This window comes from Protomyctophum parallelum (genome assembly GCF_964188405.1).
Source record: "Protomyctophum parallelum genome assembly, chromosome: 16".
Classification (NCBI taxonomy): domain Eukaryota; kingdom Metazoa; phylum Chordata; class Actinopteri; order Myctophiformes; family Myctophidae; genus Protomyctophum; species Protomyctophum parallelum.
In genome coordinates, this window is record NC_139711.1 from 34847985 (window position 1) to 34866787 (window position 18803).

Below are 18803 nucleotides of genomic sequence, written 5' to 3' on the forward strand. Positions count from 1 at the left end.
GACATCAGCTCAAATTGCTCAAATTCATGCACACACAGTCTTGTTGGCTTACGCTATTACAGTCTTTTGAGGAAGCTAATGGGCTCTGGTTATTTATTTACTTAAAGAGATGCATGCTGCTACAAATGAAAGGTTCAGTTCTAACTTCTGATTAGACTTAAGACGCCCTTAAGCCAAATGGCCACCAGAGGGCGCACATATTTCGGAACACCAGGGTCATACATCAGCGGGGTCAAATGAGAAGCAGCACTAATGTCCAAACAGGCCGCACTACCACATGGGATAATTTGGAACTACAGTCACCTGTGTGGAGTTATTAGCTGCTTGGTATCTAAGATATTCACCTGCTTCTTGTCTAATAATCATATTACAGTACCGGAATGGAATGTGATAGATAGCTACATGAATACAAGCTGACTGCTGGGATAGTTGGAAGCAAACTTGTCAAAAATAGAACCTAAAAGGGAATCATGGCATTTTACCGAGGAAGGTACGACGACAATTACTACGACAACTTCTCAGTGGTTGCACGTGTCACGGATCATGGTAGGTCAATTTAAGACCATAAAGTCAACACAATGGCTGTTTCTTGTACGGAATATAGAAGTTTAAGCTTATGTTTGAATGAGAAATTACGTTTTCAATGTACCCCTCCCACACATCGTAGTTAATTACATGGACAAGTAGGGCCGAGGTGTCCCCACAAGGTGGGAACCTTGGACATCTGCGCAGTGCGCACCTCTATGTAAAATTGGCTATATTTGTCCAAAATGTTGAAAAATAATATATATATGAAAAATATTAAGGTCTAATATTCCAGTACAATCCCTGCAATTCTAGCTTCATTTTATTTTGGTTAGATTGGGTCACGCTCTGAAGAAATTAGTTTTTAAATTGTTTTTGTTTTACGCAAAAAGGTACGAAACCTAACGTTACTGTGCATTGGCTGCATCAGTCACTGTATGCAGAGAGATTGCAGTCATACAATAACGTGTTTTTCTATTTTTGAGCTGTCAAACGCTCAACGAAAGTGGGGATTATTTTGGAAGGACTGACTTCCGGTCTAGACTACAAAATGACGTCATCGGTCACAACATATTGTAGTTCCGGGTCCCTAAGCGCACGCAGTGTTTTCTTCTTGTCCAAGCCTTGCGCGGACACAATCTGATTTACCAAGAGCAGGACTTTACTTGGTATAATCGCGTGTATATTTGACATTAAGGTCATGGATTATTAACGTGTATTATAGCGCGTCTGTTTTGTGTATTGGAAAGGGGCGATCTGAGTCCTTAATAGTGTTTTTAACCAGGTTGGGCCGTTCGAAATTACACTGTTCCCACGAACATGGCGGACGGCGGCAACTACTACAATGGTAAGTTACCCACAAGGTTCACACACAACCTTTGTTACAGCTCAATCTCGTTTTCTTTTTAGATTGTGGGGACATTTCGGTGGAGAGAGAGTTTCACCGCCGTGGTTATATGCTCCGTGGAGGTAAACTGAGGATGTAGCCATTACACAGTACAATCCTCAGTTCTAGCTTAGGCTAATCATGCAATTTAGTGAGTTGCAGGTCAATTTTGGTCATATTTGTACACTTTGAGTTACATATGGATACAGTAATAATCATAACGGAGGATTTTACTGTAGAGGCTCTGCTGAACTAGATGTGTTTCTAGATATTTAATATTGACTGTTGCCATGAATCAATTGAATTGTGTGAATAGATTAGCACATTTGAACTGATACTGCTGTATGGAGGTCTTCCATTAATAACCTTTGGCATTAACCATTAAGAGTTAAATAATATGCTTTTATTTTATTTTTCTATTCTACCATGGATGCAGCTAATTTCATGGAGCCTGATGAGAAATTGGATCATGTCTATTTGCTATATTTGACCGCTCTATCTGTCTTATCATCTGCAATGCGTTTAATGATGTTTTGTGTGTGTCCTCTTTCAGAGCATGATGACAGAACTGGCCCACACTTCCGCAGCCGCAAAGGCAGGGGCTCCCACAGGGGCCGGGGCTACAACAATGACGGGCCCCGTAGGGACCGCCAACGAGGAGGGAATTTTGGGGGCCCTGGTCCACGGTCCAGACTGGAAGAGTATGATGGAGATGTAACTATGAGTGATAACTCTCAGGACGGCAGCTCCCAACGCAGATTGTGAGTGTCACTGAGCGACAGATTTATTTTTTATTTATTCTTTTTAGATGAATATTAGGTTGTGCTGAGGAAAAGATATTTTTAGTTTGATACTGTAGTATACTATAAAGCATTATGAAATATGTTTTAAATTAGAAACCGAAGATATGGTTGTGTCACTTGTGTATTAACGTTATTATCAGGCCAACGGTTTTTTCCTTCTGATTCTTTCAATTCTCCCATTTGGATCAGATTTACAAATCACATGATTTATAAGTCAAATTGGATGACATTTTTGTATTGTATAATTATAATCCACTGCTACTGTAGGTTTTGTTTAGCAAGCATGTTTTTGCTTAAATTTCTGTATAAAATCACTAAAGTCTTTGATTCAGTAAATTGTTGTTACCACGTCGTAATAGTGTTTGTTGTTTGCTCCTCAGCAACCCTTATTCAAGACCCTATCGAAGAGGAGGTTTTGACAGAGACAGACGGGGTGGCAGAGGAGGAGGCGGAGGAGGCAGAGGAGGAGGAGGAGGAGGAGGAGGAGGCGGCGGTGGTGGTGGCGGCGGCTTTAAAGGAGGAGCGGGGGGAGGAGGTGGAGGAGGAGGAGGGAAAAACAATCGATCAGGCTGGTACAAAATTACGGTGGGTGTTGTCACTGCGACCTCAAGATCACCCACATGAATTAAAGTTCTCAGTTGCGACGACTGATTTCAGCGTTGCAGTGCAACGTGTTGTAAGCTTGTACTAAGCTTGTAGCCTATTTTCGGTTATTAGTTATTTCAGTCTTCCAGAAAACCCTATTATATCAGATATTTCATAACCCAGATCGTTCAATCTGCAATTTCTTCAACTGGTTAGCGGCATGGCTGCCAAAACATCATCATTTTACATGTGTGTAAGACACACAGCGCTAATTCTCCTTTCATGCTGTTTAACAAATTAAATATTAGGACATTTTTCAGTCGTGAGATTTTATTTTGCTTTAATGCATGCATCCATAAAATTCTCATTTCGGGCGGCCACAGCTGAATGGGTAGAGAGATGGGCTGTCTGGGTCTTCCATTGTCCCTTTCCCTTATTTGTCTGAGTGTGTTATGCTCTTTGATGTTTTAACAGATACCACATGGAAGGAGATATAAAAAGGAATGGTTAGTGCCAGCCCTACAGAACATCTGCACTGTGCCCTTCACAACTGTAAATGTAAGTCCCAGTGTTTTCACAATTTAAACTGTCCCTACATATTCTTAGCTTAGAGACATTGAAGATTTGGTGCAACACATTTAGCCCGGAGATATTGAAGAATTGTTGCAAAATATTTTAGCTATCACATGAGAGGGCGTGTTGTCACTGTATTATCGGCATGACTGCATCCATATGAATTATAACTTACTAATACAGTATGATATTGCCTTTATAGAACAGTTCCTTTTACAAAATATCAAGTAACATTTAATGTTTTTTTTTTAAACTGATATTATTTAAAAACAAAAACATTGCTAAACATAAACAAAACACATTCAGAAATCCCAACATTAGTGGGTTGATTTATTTTGTCTGTAGAGATCTTACTCTCCTGCAGACATAAAGATGTATGGAAACATATTGAAGGATTTACCACTACTCCCTCCATCAATAGACAAGGCAGCCGTTGTATAGTTTGTAGAAAGATTTGAAAGAACATTTGTCAGTAAGATCTCCCCCTCTCTCATCTATACAGTTCCAGGTTGATGGTCACAGAGCTTATTTTTACGTGGACGATGTCTCCGCTGCTAATGAACTGAAAAAATGTTCCAATAAGATCACAGCCCTCGACGGTTACAAGGTAACTACCCACCTACACATCTATGTGTTGACCCTTGATCCATTTCACAAAATAGACCTTGAACTTCTGTATCTAAAACTATCATCACGTTTAGTGGTTACTGGAATCCTACTCTAATACCGCCTCACGTTTGTTTCCTTTTAGATAGAAGTACATATGAACCCTAGCTCCCCGCCCTCCTTTACTGACCTGAAGCCTGAACACATGGAGCACCTGAAGGTGAGCCAACAATAGAGTGTGGGATGATAAGGTTGGAACGTTTGTGAAAGGAAGGCGCTCAGATAAACAGGAAAGTATTAGGTTTTAATGATGATGCTTGCAATTCCTGTGCACATTATTGCAACTTGAATTGCTAGTGAAGGACTTAAAAATAATATATATATATATATGTTTATACCTATTTTTGTATAATTTGTCCACATTATAAGATGGTACTATTTCTGTCAACTCACTCTGTGTCTCAGAAGTGGGCTGTGGACAGTTCAAAAACCTGCCTAGGAGTGCCATAATTAAAATGCAGTTTTGGTCATTTCAAACAAGATTTGTTAATGTTTTATTAGTGCAAGAACAATGGGTTTCTAACGTTCCAGGAGGTGAAGTGGTGCTCATAGAAGTGTTTCCATGAGCTTGGAATCCCCATTGATGATGTCATTGGTAGGTTCGTTTATGAACTGTCCATAGCCCACCAATGAGATGCAGAGTGAGTAGATGGAATTGTTGTCACGACAACGGATAGCAGTGTGACGCCACAGCAGTGGCAAGTATAAGGTCTACCCTAGGAGGTTGAGAAGGAGGTTTCCAGTGAAAATCTATCTACACAGGTAGACTAGTTCTACCTCAGGCTCTTCTGAGAGCCAGCAGAGGCATTAATTCAAAGAAGCACTACATTAATTAATTCCCAATTCTAACATGTCTCCCTTCCTTTTCATGATCCATCTGCTCGTCCCCATAATTACTATTTACTATTGTGTTGTTCTGATGATGTCTCAAATGGTAAAGCTTCATTCTCTTTCATAGCAATGCATGGCAAAGCGATTTGACGGCTCCCAGCAAGCGCTTGACCTCAACAACATCCGAACGGACCCAGGTACAGTATGTCCACTGTCTGTCGTAGAATGAGACAAGTGAATGCTTTTCTTGTTTTACATTTTAATCTGAACTTGAGTCCTGTGTGTTGCAGACCTGGTGTCCCAGAACATTGAAATCACCCTGAGTAGGAGGTCAAATATGGAATCGGTGATTAAGATCATTGAAGAGAACATTCCAGAGGTACTGTGTATGATATGAATACTTGGCCTTTGTTATAAGAACCAAACACGAAACATGAATGACACGAAACATGAATGAAATGCCATCAAGGCTCTTAAAATATGTTTAGTTTTTTTCCATCAATCTGTAGTTTTGCTCCACAGCTCTCTCTAAAGCCCAGTTCAGATTAAAGATTCACAACCAGAATCAAGAAAGTTTGTCACTACTAAATACTGTGCCAACAACATAAGAATAAAAAAGAAAACTAAGTCAATCAGTGTAAGATGAAACCGTTTTAGAATGTTGTATGCATTTGACTATCCGAACAGAACACATTGTTGTGTTGTAGACATGGAACTTAAGAACATGACAGGGGCATACATATATAAAAAAAAGTGCACAACAGCATTAATGCTTTCGCTATTATTTTATTGTGCAACAAAGTACACATCCCAACCTAACTGTTCTAAAAGTGTTTTTGGCACATTAATGCTACTAGCCCTTACCCGTTGTGAGATATTTGCCCCCCCTTGTGTCCGTGGGGGGTACTGCGCCCGGGTGCGTTTGTAATTGACTAATAAATGCATTAATAATCATTAATGTGCCCAGGCGGTGGCGTAACGGTCTGGGCACCCGACTGGTGATCCAGTCGCAGTGTGCCGCGGGTTCGACTCCCGAGCCCGACACGGCCTTTACTGCATGTCATCCCCCCATCTCTCTCCCGTTTCCTGTCAGCCTACTGTCTGTCCCTTCAAAAAACCAATAAAAGGCGTAAGACGCAAAAAAATAAAAAAATAAAAAAAATAATAATAATCATTAATGTGTCAAATCGAAAAAAGGGCTTCGTTACGCCCTCCATATTCATATGGTCAATGCCTGTGTGAAAAGTGGGAGTGATTGGTGCAGGCAGTAAGGAGCTACGGCAGTCACAGTGACACACAGACAGACAGACATTGTTAGAATTATAGTATGATGATGATGATGATTGTGTGAATTCTTATTGATGCTGTTAGTACTGTCCTTGTCCTGCACCAGGAACAAATACATGGAACTATTTAATATTCTTAGCATTTTAGCCAGTAGCAGAGCATTGTCTCCATGGAACCAGCACATGATCCATGATAAGCTGCAACCAGCTATTGGCTTAGGCTTGAACATTTTGGACAGACTAACCGACAGAGTGGTTTATACTATTACTAGCTGTGGTTTGCATCTAAAAATTCAATAATTTTGGAATGATTCGTTAACAACATTTGTGCTTGTTGCTTTAAGAGCTGTTTTGTATTATATTAATTTTGGCTCTGGTTGTGTTGTATTGTCTGTGTTTATGTCCTGAGGTCTCTGCTTTATTTAAAAAAAAAATAGCAGATCTACAAGCTCAGTTGTAGATTTTCTCAACTTTAGTGTGACTGTCAGAACGAGTATAAGTATACAATGGGGCATTCATTTATGTATAAACTAAAAAAAGAAGTGCAAGGTGTATGTCTTACAACAGCAACGATTAACATTCTCTTCCTTCTGATTTCTGTACCAGCTTGTGTGCCTGAATTTAAGCAACAACCGTATTCACAAGCTTGACGACTTGGCTGATTTATTCAACAAGGTTCCCAACCTAAAGACGCTCAACCTGTCCAACAATGAGGTGAGGTTCAATGGAGAGAAACAAACATAGCAACCTGTCCTAGATAGCTGGGGGAAAAAATGAAAAAACAAATTTAAGTTGTATTCCAGAAACCAGAACCTGCGAAATAAATAAAAATATATATATATATATATATATATATAATATATTTATTTGGTCTAATTTCAACACCACCTGACCAACCTTCCATCTCCTTCCTCTGTGTCTCCCAGCTGAAGACGGAACGAGAGCTGGACAAAGTGAAAGGCCTGAAGTTAGTGGAGCTGTGGCTTGACAGGAACCCTCTGTGTGACAACTTCAAGGACCAGGCGTCCTACATCAGGTCAGTCTGCAAGTTTGGGGATGACTTACGTGTGTTTGTGTGTCAACTAGTGTGTATTAAAGCAATAAGCCACGAGAGGTTTCAGGTTACTGGGTATTTTACAATGGCTGGGGGCCATTGTAAAATACCCGGCAAGCTGGGGCCTCGAGTGGCTTATTGCTTTTCTAAAACGGTTACAAACATATAGTAATATTAACCTACCGGTAATAAAACTATTAAATTCACAAAAGTATCTACGCTTTGCGCCACCAGAGCGAGCCACATCACTTCCTTGTTTTGCTGCAAGTAGGCTATGTGACGGGAGAATAGCGCTTGATGTCTTTACAGGGCCGCCTGGAGCCACACATTCACAGTCATATGAGCCAGGCGGTGCTTAGACGCCCAAGCAATCAAGCGCTCCCCTTCCCCAGTACAGCTACAGAGATGCGGAATCAGCTGCGAATGATATAGTGATTGAAGGTGTGGGTTATCGGTGAAATTTACACAGATCATGTGACGGTAATCAGCCAATCAGAATCAAGTATCGGGACTACCCGTTTTAGAAGAGTCTTTTCTCCCCCCCTTTTTTAGGTTAAGGTTTCCGGTGACATAGAAGCAGTATGTGAAACTTCTTCCTAACAGGAGTCATGGACAAACAATCACTGATGCTCTGTTATCCCTCAGCACAAGTTTGTTTCTTTTGTTAACATATGCAAGAGAAATAGTCATGTGGTATTCATTACAACTGTTGTATATACCTCCCTTGGTCTTTCTTCCTACTGTCTAACATTTCCCTTTTCACTAAAAAAAGTCCTCCATCTGATGATTATTGAGCGAATTGACAGGGATGCTGTTCAGGCAGGATTTTCACCTCTTAATCACATTCTTCTTTTTATTGCAGTGAACAGCTGGGAGCTCATAATTTCTCTTCTAATTTTAGGGGCATATTTTTACCATTTGTTGTATGCTCAGTGATGCTTGTTCTCAGCACTCCCCTGCTGACATCCTTGTTAGTCTTCCCATAAAACTGCAATAAAATATAATTTCACCACAAAAATAATGACATTAGTGCAGAGCATTAGGAAAGATGTTTCTCAATGTTAAGTGGGTAAGCAATGTGCCAGTCCATTTAAACAAATTGAAAGTGAATTGAATTGCAAGACTTAACCTAAAACAGCCCCAAGTGTAGCAGCAGTAGTAGTAGTACTACACTAGATTATAGTGACTATTGGGGAGAAGTCTGTGTGTTGTCTTACAATTCACAAATTGCTTGGACCAATGAAACGAGTCCACTGGTTACAGCCAGCGATGGTTTCCCCTCCCCTCGTGGTATCTTGTGGCCCAATCGGCATCCTGCAACAGGCGAGTATGGCAGGCTGGTTCGCCAATGACGGGTAAGATCCCACCTTGAAACTCGGGACAACCTAAGACAGGCACAGTCACGATTACTCAGCCTCTACGTCACTGTGAGCATCGACTCACCAAAGTGGCAAGAAGAAACTGAGAAGATGATGAGGAGGAGGAGAAGAAGAAGAGAGATCACACAGGATAAGCCGTTGGGTGAGAGGTGGAGGGGGTAAACAATGTCTCATCAAATCAAATGATGAGAGAAGCAGAAAATAAACTCTGTCTTCCTGTGTCAATGACTGCTCCCTGGCCTAAAGCAGAGGCCCCTGCTGATACTCTCCATCTATGCAGGCGAAAGAGAGTGAAAATATCATTATACCATCCTGAAGAAACAATGTTCTCTACTGAATAATCTAATCTGGTTCACTTACATGGGAAATTATTTAAATGAACCAGATATGGAAATGCTACACCATTATTTTTGGTATGATGGTTGTGAGCTGAAACAAACAAAAAAGGACATTGTTGCACATCAACCCAGCACACACAATTGCCTAGGGGACAAAGGACTTTCACTTAATGTGAATTGCAAAGCCTTGCTTCCTCTGCAGCCAGAGGCATGGGTAAAAAGGTAACACTTTTTTTTTTTACAAGGTTTTAGCCTTGTACATGATGGTAGGTGTGGTGTGTTAACAACGTAACAATCTATGCCACTCTTGTGCCTGTGCAGTGTGGAATACTAGGGGGATCAGTAATGGGAATGCTGGGTTCAACACTGTCCAGCAATCTTCCTCATGCTACTGTTCCTGGGCATTTTCCTGACTTTCGCTCCCTTTTCCCCTTGCATTTGAAATGTCACCACACCTGATAAGCGTTTTCCTTCCTCAGATAATGATGCATAGAGAATCGTCGCCACCTACTAAATGTTTCACTTACCGTGGAAGTGAGCTATCTCTGTGTCTGTGTGAATGTTTTTCTTTTGTGTGACCCTCTTTTGTTTTGCTATGACCTAGACTCTGCCTCTCTTCAGTGGTCACAGACAGTCATACTTTTGGGAGCTGATCCTAACGCAAGACTGGCGGTAACCCCACCTCTCTGCCAGCTATAGCATAGCCTCTATTTTTAACATAACAGAGCTTTGCTTTGTTGGTTTCCATGACACGCTTGTAGATTTTGGGTTTCTGTAGGAATGTGTGTGAGAGTGCGTGCATGTGTTGGTTCCCCTGTCAGAGGTCTGTGTATGTCTCGCGTTTTGGAGGTGGTGAGTATTCCTCTTTGGTAAGTACGCTTTGGGGTGGGAGAGGTAGGCAAAGGGCACAGCGTTAAGCCATGGGGACAGAAAGCTATATTTGTGCGTGTTTACATTTCCACGTGCATGTCACAGTAATGGTAGGCATGAAATGCCCCAACGACAGTGATTCAATTTCACATCCCTTTCTAGTGTGCTTTAAAAGCCTGGAGAGGACTGTTTTCCCAAGCATTCCACACAATGTGCCAGTATCATTACTTAAATACAACAATCATTACATCTAATTTAAATCTGTAGCGGACTATAGAGCACATATACTGTAACTCAGTAGGTGTGACTGAGAGTGTTAGACTGCATCCTGACTTTCACCGTCTTTGCTTTTGTTCCCGTACCAGTGCTGCGCGGCAGAGGTTCCCCCGGCTTTTAAAACTGGTAAGACTTTCTTTTTGCTAAGAAATTTGTAAGAAATGTAGACATAGGCTAACATTTAGATGTGGCGGCCATCTTGAAATAGCACAGCCATATTGTATTTTTGGATGGCTCGGTTAAAAAAGTTAAAGAGGTGACCCAGAGGCATGTTCATGCCAAATTTCAAGCTTGTATCACCAAGCGAACAACCGTTCCAATGATCTTCTATATTTCACGATTTTTGTGTGCGTGTGTGTACATCTGTAATACACGTAACCCGAGAACCGTTCGCCCCACCGACTTCAAATTCGACACACACGTTCCACACACCCACAGGGAGTGCAGTGCCCGGTCTCGTGTCGGCCGCACCCACGGTTGTCCAGAACCACCACAAAAGGCCTTTTTTATTTGGCGGCCATCTTGAAAAATGGCCGCCTTATTGGAATTTTCGTTGGCTCGGTTAAAAAAGTTAAAGAGGTGACCCAGAGGCATGTTCATGCCAAATTTCACGCTTGTATCACCGAGTGAAAGGTTCTCTCACAATATGGCTATTAGCCGCTGTACTAAAAGTGGGGAAATGTCTTGAACATCTGTTTATTGTATCTGTTTTATTTATTCCTTTGATGCTGGAGGACATTGTGATGTCAAGATGTCAAAGTGTTTCTCTTTCTCTGCCTCCCTTTACATGTTATGTTGTGTTTGTGTTGCTTGATTTTAGGATGGCAATGATCTCCCACCTCCCATAGGTTTTGATGTGGAAACACCCACAACCATCCCCGCCTGCAAGGTAATGTTGGTTTTCTTATTTTGTGCACAAGGAAAGTGTTTGAGCTTGGTCTTGTTTGGGTATCACTATCTACATATGATTAGATGTATACAACAAAGCACTGTGTAATGACTTTAAGTTTAAGGGCAGTCTTCCTTTGGTAGTCTTGCTTTTATGGTGTAGCTGGTTATTATAATTGTATTTTCTCTGAGTTTAAGCATGGCATGTTGTTACAAACATTTTGGCCTGTTTACTCATGACATTGTTTATAAATAGTTTTTCTTTTTCTGTTTCACAATCCAGGGCAGCTGTTTTGGTTCTGATGAAATCAAGGCTATCATCCTTCATTTTCTGCAACAGTGAGTTTCAGCCTATTCACATCTGAGTATGACCTGTTCGGCACTGATCTAAAGCCAGCTCATTTAATAAAGAATGACTGGAAAAATCTGGGAATATGATGACCTTTTTGTCTAGTGCGTCACCCAGCGAATGGGCTAACCACTGTGGAATATGGCCATTGTATATTTTTCCTGACCTTGTGCATACAGTGTGCTAAAGAAATGCACTACTTCTAGCTAGAAAAATCATGTTAAGGAATGAACATAATGAGTAGTGAGACTATAATACTACTGTTTGTTCCAGGTACTACAGTGTCTACGACTCTGGGAACAGACAGCCTCTTTTAGATGCCTACCATGATGGAGCATCTTTATCTCTCATTACGCCTTACACCTCACAGAATCCGTCTAGGTAAGAAGAACTCTCATGGTACTCTGCAATCAAAGGCATCAACGGCACATTAAAAAATACCACATTCAGGGGGCGCTGTTGGCCTAGTCCCCAGTGGTTAAGTCATATACCATTTGTATAGGTTCTAATGCAGCCTGCCAGTTTGATTCCCGAGCCTGATGACCTTTGCTGCGTGTCACTTCCCGTCTCTTGTTTCCTGTCACCCTATGTATTGTACTATCCGAATAAAGGAAGAAAACTCCCAAAAATATCTTGGCGGTAGGCGGTAGCATCACCCCAAAGCATGTGCTCGTAAAAACAACATGAACTTGCTCTGACAAGAGACACGGTTAAAAATGCCTAAAGCTAAACCGTATAAAGTAAACGTGTGGCTGCATTTCACTCAAATGGTTTTACCCGGCTGTGCAATTTGCAAAAGTCTTTAAGTCAAATTTAAAGAAGCATCTTGCAATGCACGGATTACATTTGAAAGCAGAATAATGCACTGGGTCGACTCTACTGTCTGTATAATGCTCAATTTATACTCTGTATGACGATGTTTGTGTAGGCCTCACTAGCTGAGGATGCCAGCTATCCCACCAGCTAAACATCTCCCAACAAACTCCACAGAGAAGGCGTTGTCTTTATGAAGTTTTACTGGTCAATTTGTGAAACGACAAAATAAAACTTTTTTTTTTACAATACAGAAAGCATGTCAAACAAACAGTACAAATCACTTATCGCTTAAGCTTATTGTAAAATACGTCTGTACAAATGCAAATAACAAACAACATAAAATAACCTGCCATCATAAACGTATTACTCACAACATTGCTTTTAGCCTAAGAGAAGCCACAGACAGCAGTACACTGGAGCTGAAGACATCTGACTGACTGCAGGCAGCACAGCTGAAATATATGTCTAATTGCAAGCATGGCAACCAGAAAATAAGTAACCCTGAGGTACCACAGGGTGGTGTTGTTTCACACAATAACAACTAAACATGACCACTACACTGTGGGGGCAGAACAATGTTGCTTGCCGTAAGTAGCCGATCTGTCTACAACTCACATGTTGTGAGCTTGTAGACAGATTTCAAGTGCTGATTTAGCACCGGTGTTGAGTAAAACCCAAACAATACACTACCCTACTTTCACTAATACCAGCTCAGTGGCCTTGTGGTTTAGAGTGTCTGCCCTGAGACTGGGAGGTCGGGGTTCGATCCCCGGCCGGCGGCCGGGTCATACTAAAGACTCTAAAAATGGGACCCAGTGCCTCCCTGCTTGAAACTCAGCATCAAGGGTTGTCTTGGGCGTAAGTCTCTGCGACATACTAGCGTCATGTCCAGGGGGTGTACTTGTACATCAAGCTGCCTCACGCTACAAAAACAGGAGATAGGCTCCTGCCCTTAGAGTATATATATTTATAGAGAAGGCACCCAGAGGAAATCTTGAGGCGAAATGGACATAGTGGCCGAATGAAGGTATTGCAGCCTGGCCCCAAACACATGAACGCGCTGTCCGTTGACTATCATTGTACACGTTCACGACGGACGACGCTTGTGCGTGTTCAACGGCAGCGTGTTCATGTGTTTGGGGCCACTCACCATTGCAATCCGTCCCAGAATGCACTCTGTTCCTACTAGGAAGGAGGAGTGAATCCGCCTCATGCGCTTTTGAGCAACTCAATGCAAGTGGATGGGAGGAGAACTCGGGTGTCTTCTCTATAGATATATATACTCTATGCTCCTGCCCTATAAGCTACTTACTTACTTTACTTTCACTAATCCTATTCCTCCATATTGTAGTATATCTACATTGACTATGCCTGACCCTCGTTGTCTTTCCTCTTGCGTTTCTATAGGAGCAGTCTAGGAGAGTACTACAAAGACAATCGAAACCTGAAGCGGGTGAAAGACACCAGTAAGTTTACTGTTCAAGGCTCGTTGCAGGAAATGTGTTACAAGTGGACACCTCACCACTTTGGAAAAGTTACAACAAAATTATTTTACTGTTATAACCTCACCTTTTTATGGTTCTTACTGGGCACTTTCATTGTAATGTCGGGTACAAGGTTGTAACTTTTAGTTTTTGAGTCCTACATGGTGTCACACTCTTCATAACCATTGGTAACTCTGTTTTCTGACATCTAACCCTATAACCTTTGCCTTTTCCCTGCTCCATACAGCGATGAGATTTCGTCTGCTGAAGCACACGCGGCTAAATGTGGTGGCATTCCTCAATGAGCTCCCCAAAACTCAGCATGACACTGCATCCTTCAACGTTGACGTAAACACCTACACGGTTGGTTAATATTTGATTCTTCACTTGATGCTTATTTATAACCTTGCACTGCATAATTTCTTGGTCTTGTGCCTTAATCTTCCAAATGCAGTTTTTAATCTATTCTTGTAAATAAAACTAATTCTGAATATTGTTTTCCTTTTATTTTTTTTCAGAACACGTTATTGTCATTTACAGTATCTGGGGTGTTCAAAGAAGGTGAGTGTTGACATGACTGTCTTGTGTAGTTTTTCTAATTCTCAAATGTTTTTTTTTCCTGAGTGCTGACTTGTTTTCTTTCTGTCACAGCGGAAGGTAAATCACGTGACTCCACCATGGCCTTCTCTCGAGTCTTTGTCACGGTCCCCGCTGGGGGTACTGGGTAAGTCTAAGCCTAGGAACTCACCTTGGTTGACATGGTTTACTTTTGTTGCGAATTTTAGACGTCCTGGGAATTACCCGTATGTTTAAAAAAAAATGTTTTAAGTAACATTTATTTTTGCTGTTATTTCCATTTGTGATAGATTTCGCAAATGCTCAAAGCTTTTTTTTTACCTACCCCTTTCCACACATAGAACTTTAACTAATAGAGCACCGAAGTCCTGACGTAACTCGCTCATCCCGACGATTCCCTTGGTTCGCGGAAGTAATTTCTCTATGGAGAATAACATGGGGTGATCTTAATATCGTCTACTATAAGCGCTGTGGTCCAAAAATAAACAAGCTGTCTCGGCGTTATTGTCAGGGTGGTGTCTCTGTATCGTTTGCAACAGTCAGTCACTCATATATGATACAGTCTGCTTCTAGCGAAAATCTAACTAATTCAGTAGCAGTAACATTAGCGTTTTCTCTCAGTCAGTTAATTCTTCATATACATATGAGTGAAGCGGCCGGGGTGACATGTTTATTTTTCAAACGCAGTTGTTATATGAGGCGATCTAAAATCGCCTCAATGGGGATTTCAATGCAACTAAACAAATACATGAACCTGGGGACTCACGCCCTCTACTGAAAGTGACGTCAGACTTCGGTGCTCTATACAGACTGTATAATATGCACTTAGACTTATAGAGGGTATGCGCATGCATAAAGTGAATGGCAGATCGAGTGGCAAAGTGAGTGACAAAGTGAATTTAATTTCTGTTTGGATGTATGGGCTGTCGAGGCCAGAAAGATTTTTTTTGCCACTCAGTAGGCAATCATTCCTGCATAACTTCCGGGTATGATGATGATGTCACGCACATACTCTATTATAGTCAGAAGATAAAGTTTGGTCATGTTGCACCTAAAAATAAAATTTAAAAATATCTTTCATTTCATTTTATGCTCGTTTATTCTGTGCTTCAGTTTGTGTATAGTGAACGACCAGCTCTTCATCCGGATGGCAACAACGGAGGAGATCCGCAAAGCATTTGTGGCTCCCGCCCCGACCCCTTCCTCCAGCCCTGTGCCCACACTCAGTGCACCGCAGCAGGAGATGCTCACCGCGTTCTCCCTGAAGTCTGGCATGAATCTGGAATGGTCTTCCAAGTAAGTGATGTGTGCACTGCACATTCGTGTGTATTCTCATGCACGTGTCCTTTTTGGAGCACTTTTTGGAGCATTTTGGAGTTTTAATTAAAAGTACACTACAAATAAAACGTGTTGCATGAAAGTATATTAATGTTAGGGCAGGTGCTTGTTTGCACCTCTTAAAAATATAAATATGTTTATGTATTTGCCAGGTGTCTACAGGACAACGAGTGGGATTTCAACAAAGCTGCACAAGTCTTCACTCAGTTGAAGGTAACAATTAACCAATTAAAAATTTCTGCGATTATGGATTATGGTGGTCCCCTCTTCCTAGAGGAATTTTCACATGGAAGTCTCTTTTCTTTTCAGACGGAGGGAAAGATCCCAGATGTGGCATTCATAAAGTGAAGATTTGAATGATGATACCTTCTGTGAGAAATAGTGACAATTGGTTTTCAGTGAAGAACTGTTAATTATATTTTATATGGATTTTGTTTTGTTTTATCCCCTTACTCTGGCTTTGTTTTACAATTTTCTTTACTGATATCTTGTTTTAACAACCAAGTGTCAGTCGTTTGACTCAAACTGTTATAATAAAAATTTGGTTATTGTTGTAACCTTAGTTTATAGTTATTTGTATAGCGTTCTATTACATGCTTTCATAGGAATAAAGACAAATGAGCACTGGCTTTGCTTGTGTTGAACTTGGCTTGATGTGAAATGATGTTGAAGTAAATACACATTATTCCTCAGTTTTTCCTAATGTAAAGAAGGAAAGGACATCTATGTCACTTTCTTGGTCCGACACTGGGAGGCAAACTGGAGCCTGAAGTTTGATGCATTGCCTTGCTAATGAATACACCATTTATGATTGATTGCAACCTTTGTCAAATTATCTGTTCAGGAAAATAAAAGACATCACACATTCTTTTATGGTTTTTCCGATATGCACACTAATATAATTGAGCTAGGCTATGTAAAGAGCATGCTCTGTAAAAGTATGCTTCTGGATGTGCATCAAGTCTGGGCTTTCTATCATTCATTGACAGCCTGTCAGTCAACCAATTCTAGTGATGAAAGCCCATGCTGCACAGCCAGAAATTATTGCCAGTGTTTTAACATGCCTGTACATAGTGTGCATCTATACATCCATCCATCCATCTTCAACCGCTTAGCTGTAGTCAGGTCGCGGGGGCAACAGCTCCACCAAAGTGCTCCAGAGTCCAGACTTCCCTCCAGAGCAACATTAGTGACTTCCTCCTGGGTGATTCTGAGATGTTCCAAGGCCAGTGAGTCGATGTGTTTCCTCCAACTGCGCCTTGGTCTGCCCCAGGGTCTCCTCCCAGTGGGACGTGCATCGAGGACCTCCCTAGGGGGACGCCCGAGAGGCATCCTAACCTGATCCCCGAACCATCTATCTATACACTGATCAGAAAAAGGTGATGTGTGTGTGTGTGTGTCTTCTATTTCGTGAACTGATTATCTGACTATAATCCAGTGGCTATCCCTCATGTTGGCCTAGTTAGTGCCCCTTAAAAAAATCTTCCCTGTGGCTACAGTGGCCCCACACTGGGAGGCACACTTTAGTTCGACATAGCATTGGTCCGACTGGATTAAGGTTGGTGAAGGCTCATACATAGTCTGGATTTTCGGTGGTGAGGTGATCACCGAACTACAACATGACGTCACGAGCCGCGGTGAAGAGCAAACCACCGCCACCGCTCCAGCCCTTCTCTCTGTTTATACTCACCACCGCTCAATGTTATTTCAGCTCCGGTGGTCAGCTGAGCTCACCACCGGAGAGGTGGTCACCGAAAATCCAGACTATGAATAGGCCTTGAGGGGTGCGGTAAAATGACCAGATTAAGTTTGGTGAAGGCCTATTAATAGTCTGGATTTTCGGTGATGAGGTGACCACCGCTCCGGTGGTGAGCTGACCACCGGAGCTGAAATAACATTGAGCGGTGGTGAGTAAAAACAGAGAGATGGCGGTGGTTTGCTCTTCACCGTGGCTCGTGACGTCATGTTGTAGTTCGGTGGTCACCTAACCACCGTAAATCCAGACTATGTATGAGCCTTGAGGGGTGCGTTAAGGGTTGGGTGAGGGTTAAGGTTAGGTTTAGGTGTACTGCCCCGTGGGAGGTTAGGGTGAGGGTTTGAGAGCTAGGATGGGAATAGCCCTGGTCCAGTGCTTACAGCGAGTCTACTCTGGACCAGGGCTAGGATGGGAAGGGCATGCATCAACTTTTGTTTCGTTTTTACAAATATTGGTCATTTGTAGGCCTACATACCAAAAGATAATTTTCTGAAATAAACAGCTTTTTCTAATCAATCACACAATCATTATTCCCTTTAAAACCATTTATTGCATTACACTTGTTTACAATTGTAAACCATTTACCATTTTAAATTCCTCAAAGCACCATTGCATTATTGCCCCGGCATTTGGCCTTGAGGCTTGGTGCCCTCGCCCACGTTTAATAAACTTTGAGAATAATTGACCTTACAAAGATGGCGTGTATTGTTAGCCTTCCGGGTTTGTTTTATTTTTTAAATCTCGCGATGACGTCAAGACGCAGGGGCGTCTGTACTATACCAACAGTTCACGTATGATAATAACAATAAACAACCCTGGATCCAGAGATATGCGCAGGGACATGTCGCTCGAATTCGACACGAACGTACCAAAGAATATGTACTGAAAACGAGACACAACTGTAACGGGAGTACAGTCTGGCGGAGCAATATACGTTTCACTCCGTTCGATCTCGACACAAAGGATTCTCGAGTTTTATGTGTCACAGGAAGACAAGAGTTATACGCTTCACCCCTTTCCTTAGCCCCCTCCAGCTAGCCGCTGAGGAGCTCATTCCTTATTTGCACACTTTTGTTTTTGTCTGACTGTTATGCAGTTGTCAGTGGACTGTATTCACAGTCGTTCTCCGCCGCCTCTTGGTTCCCTTCTCACCCCCTCCTCACTTTGGCCCTATGTCTCGCTGGCTGTTCCCTTGGTCAGGCTCAATCAAGAAGCGGGCCTGTCGGTACCTCTTACAACACTACCTCGGCCACTTCTTGCAAGAACGTCTGAGTTTGGATCAGCTGGGCTTGGACTTGTACAATGGCAGTGGTGTCATTAAAGATATCAACCTCGACGTGTGGGTAAGTCTGTACAATAAGCAAAAGTGGGGTCCTACTGTATGCCCAGCACATGTTTTGTCAGGCTCATCATCAAGCCCTGAACTATTTCGCAACGGCACTCCGGTGCAACAACAACAATCTTAGCTCCACTTTCGAGGAAACGTGGTTAGAGGAAACAAAGACATGTCCTCCTAGACTTGCT

General features: G+C 41.9%; 2 protein-coding genes across 2 annotated transcripts in view; both read left to right on the forward strand.

Annotated features, from left to right (window-relative positions):
* Positions 1-1123: 1123 nt before the first annotated feature.
* On the forward strand, positions 1124-16171 carry nxf1a (nuclear RNA export factor 1a). Its single transcript, XM_083785658.1, has 21 exons — positions 1124-1372; positions 1965-2172; positions 2595-2799; positions 3274-3357; positions 3875-3979; positions 4124-4198; positions 4997-5066; positions 5160-5248; positions 6762-6869; positions 7082-7191; positions 10162-10198; positions 10893-10961; positions 11244-11299; positions 11583-11690; positions 13533-13591; positions 13857-13972; positions 14128-14170; positions 14261-14333; positions 15299-15481; positions 15676-15736; positions 15833-16171. The coding sequence occupies exons 1-21, from the start codon at positions 1345-1347 to the stop codon at positions 15869-15871; spliced, it is 1926 nt and encodes a 641-aa protein (XP_083641784.1). The 5' UTR covers positions 1124-1344; the 3' UTR covers positions 15872-16171.
* Positions 16172-18099: 1928 nt separating this feature from the next.
* The window catches only part of atg2a (autophagy related 2A), a 31463-nt gene continuing 30759 nt past the window's right edge, over positions 18100-18803 (forward strand). The window contains exon 1 of the mRNA XM_083786435.1: positions 18100-18622. Coding sequence (XP_083642561.1) covers positions 18452-18622 — 171 coding nt within the window. The 5' untranslated portion in view covers positions 18100-18451. The remainder of the gene's footprint in view (positions 18623-18803) is intronic.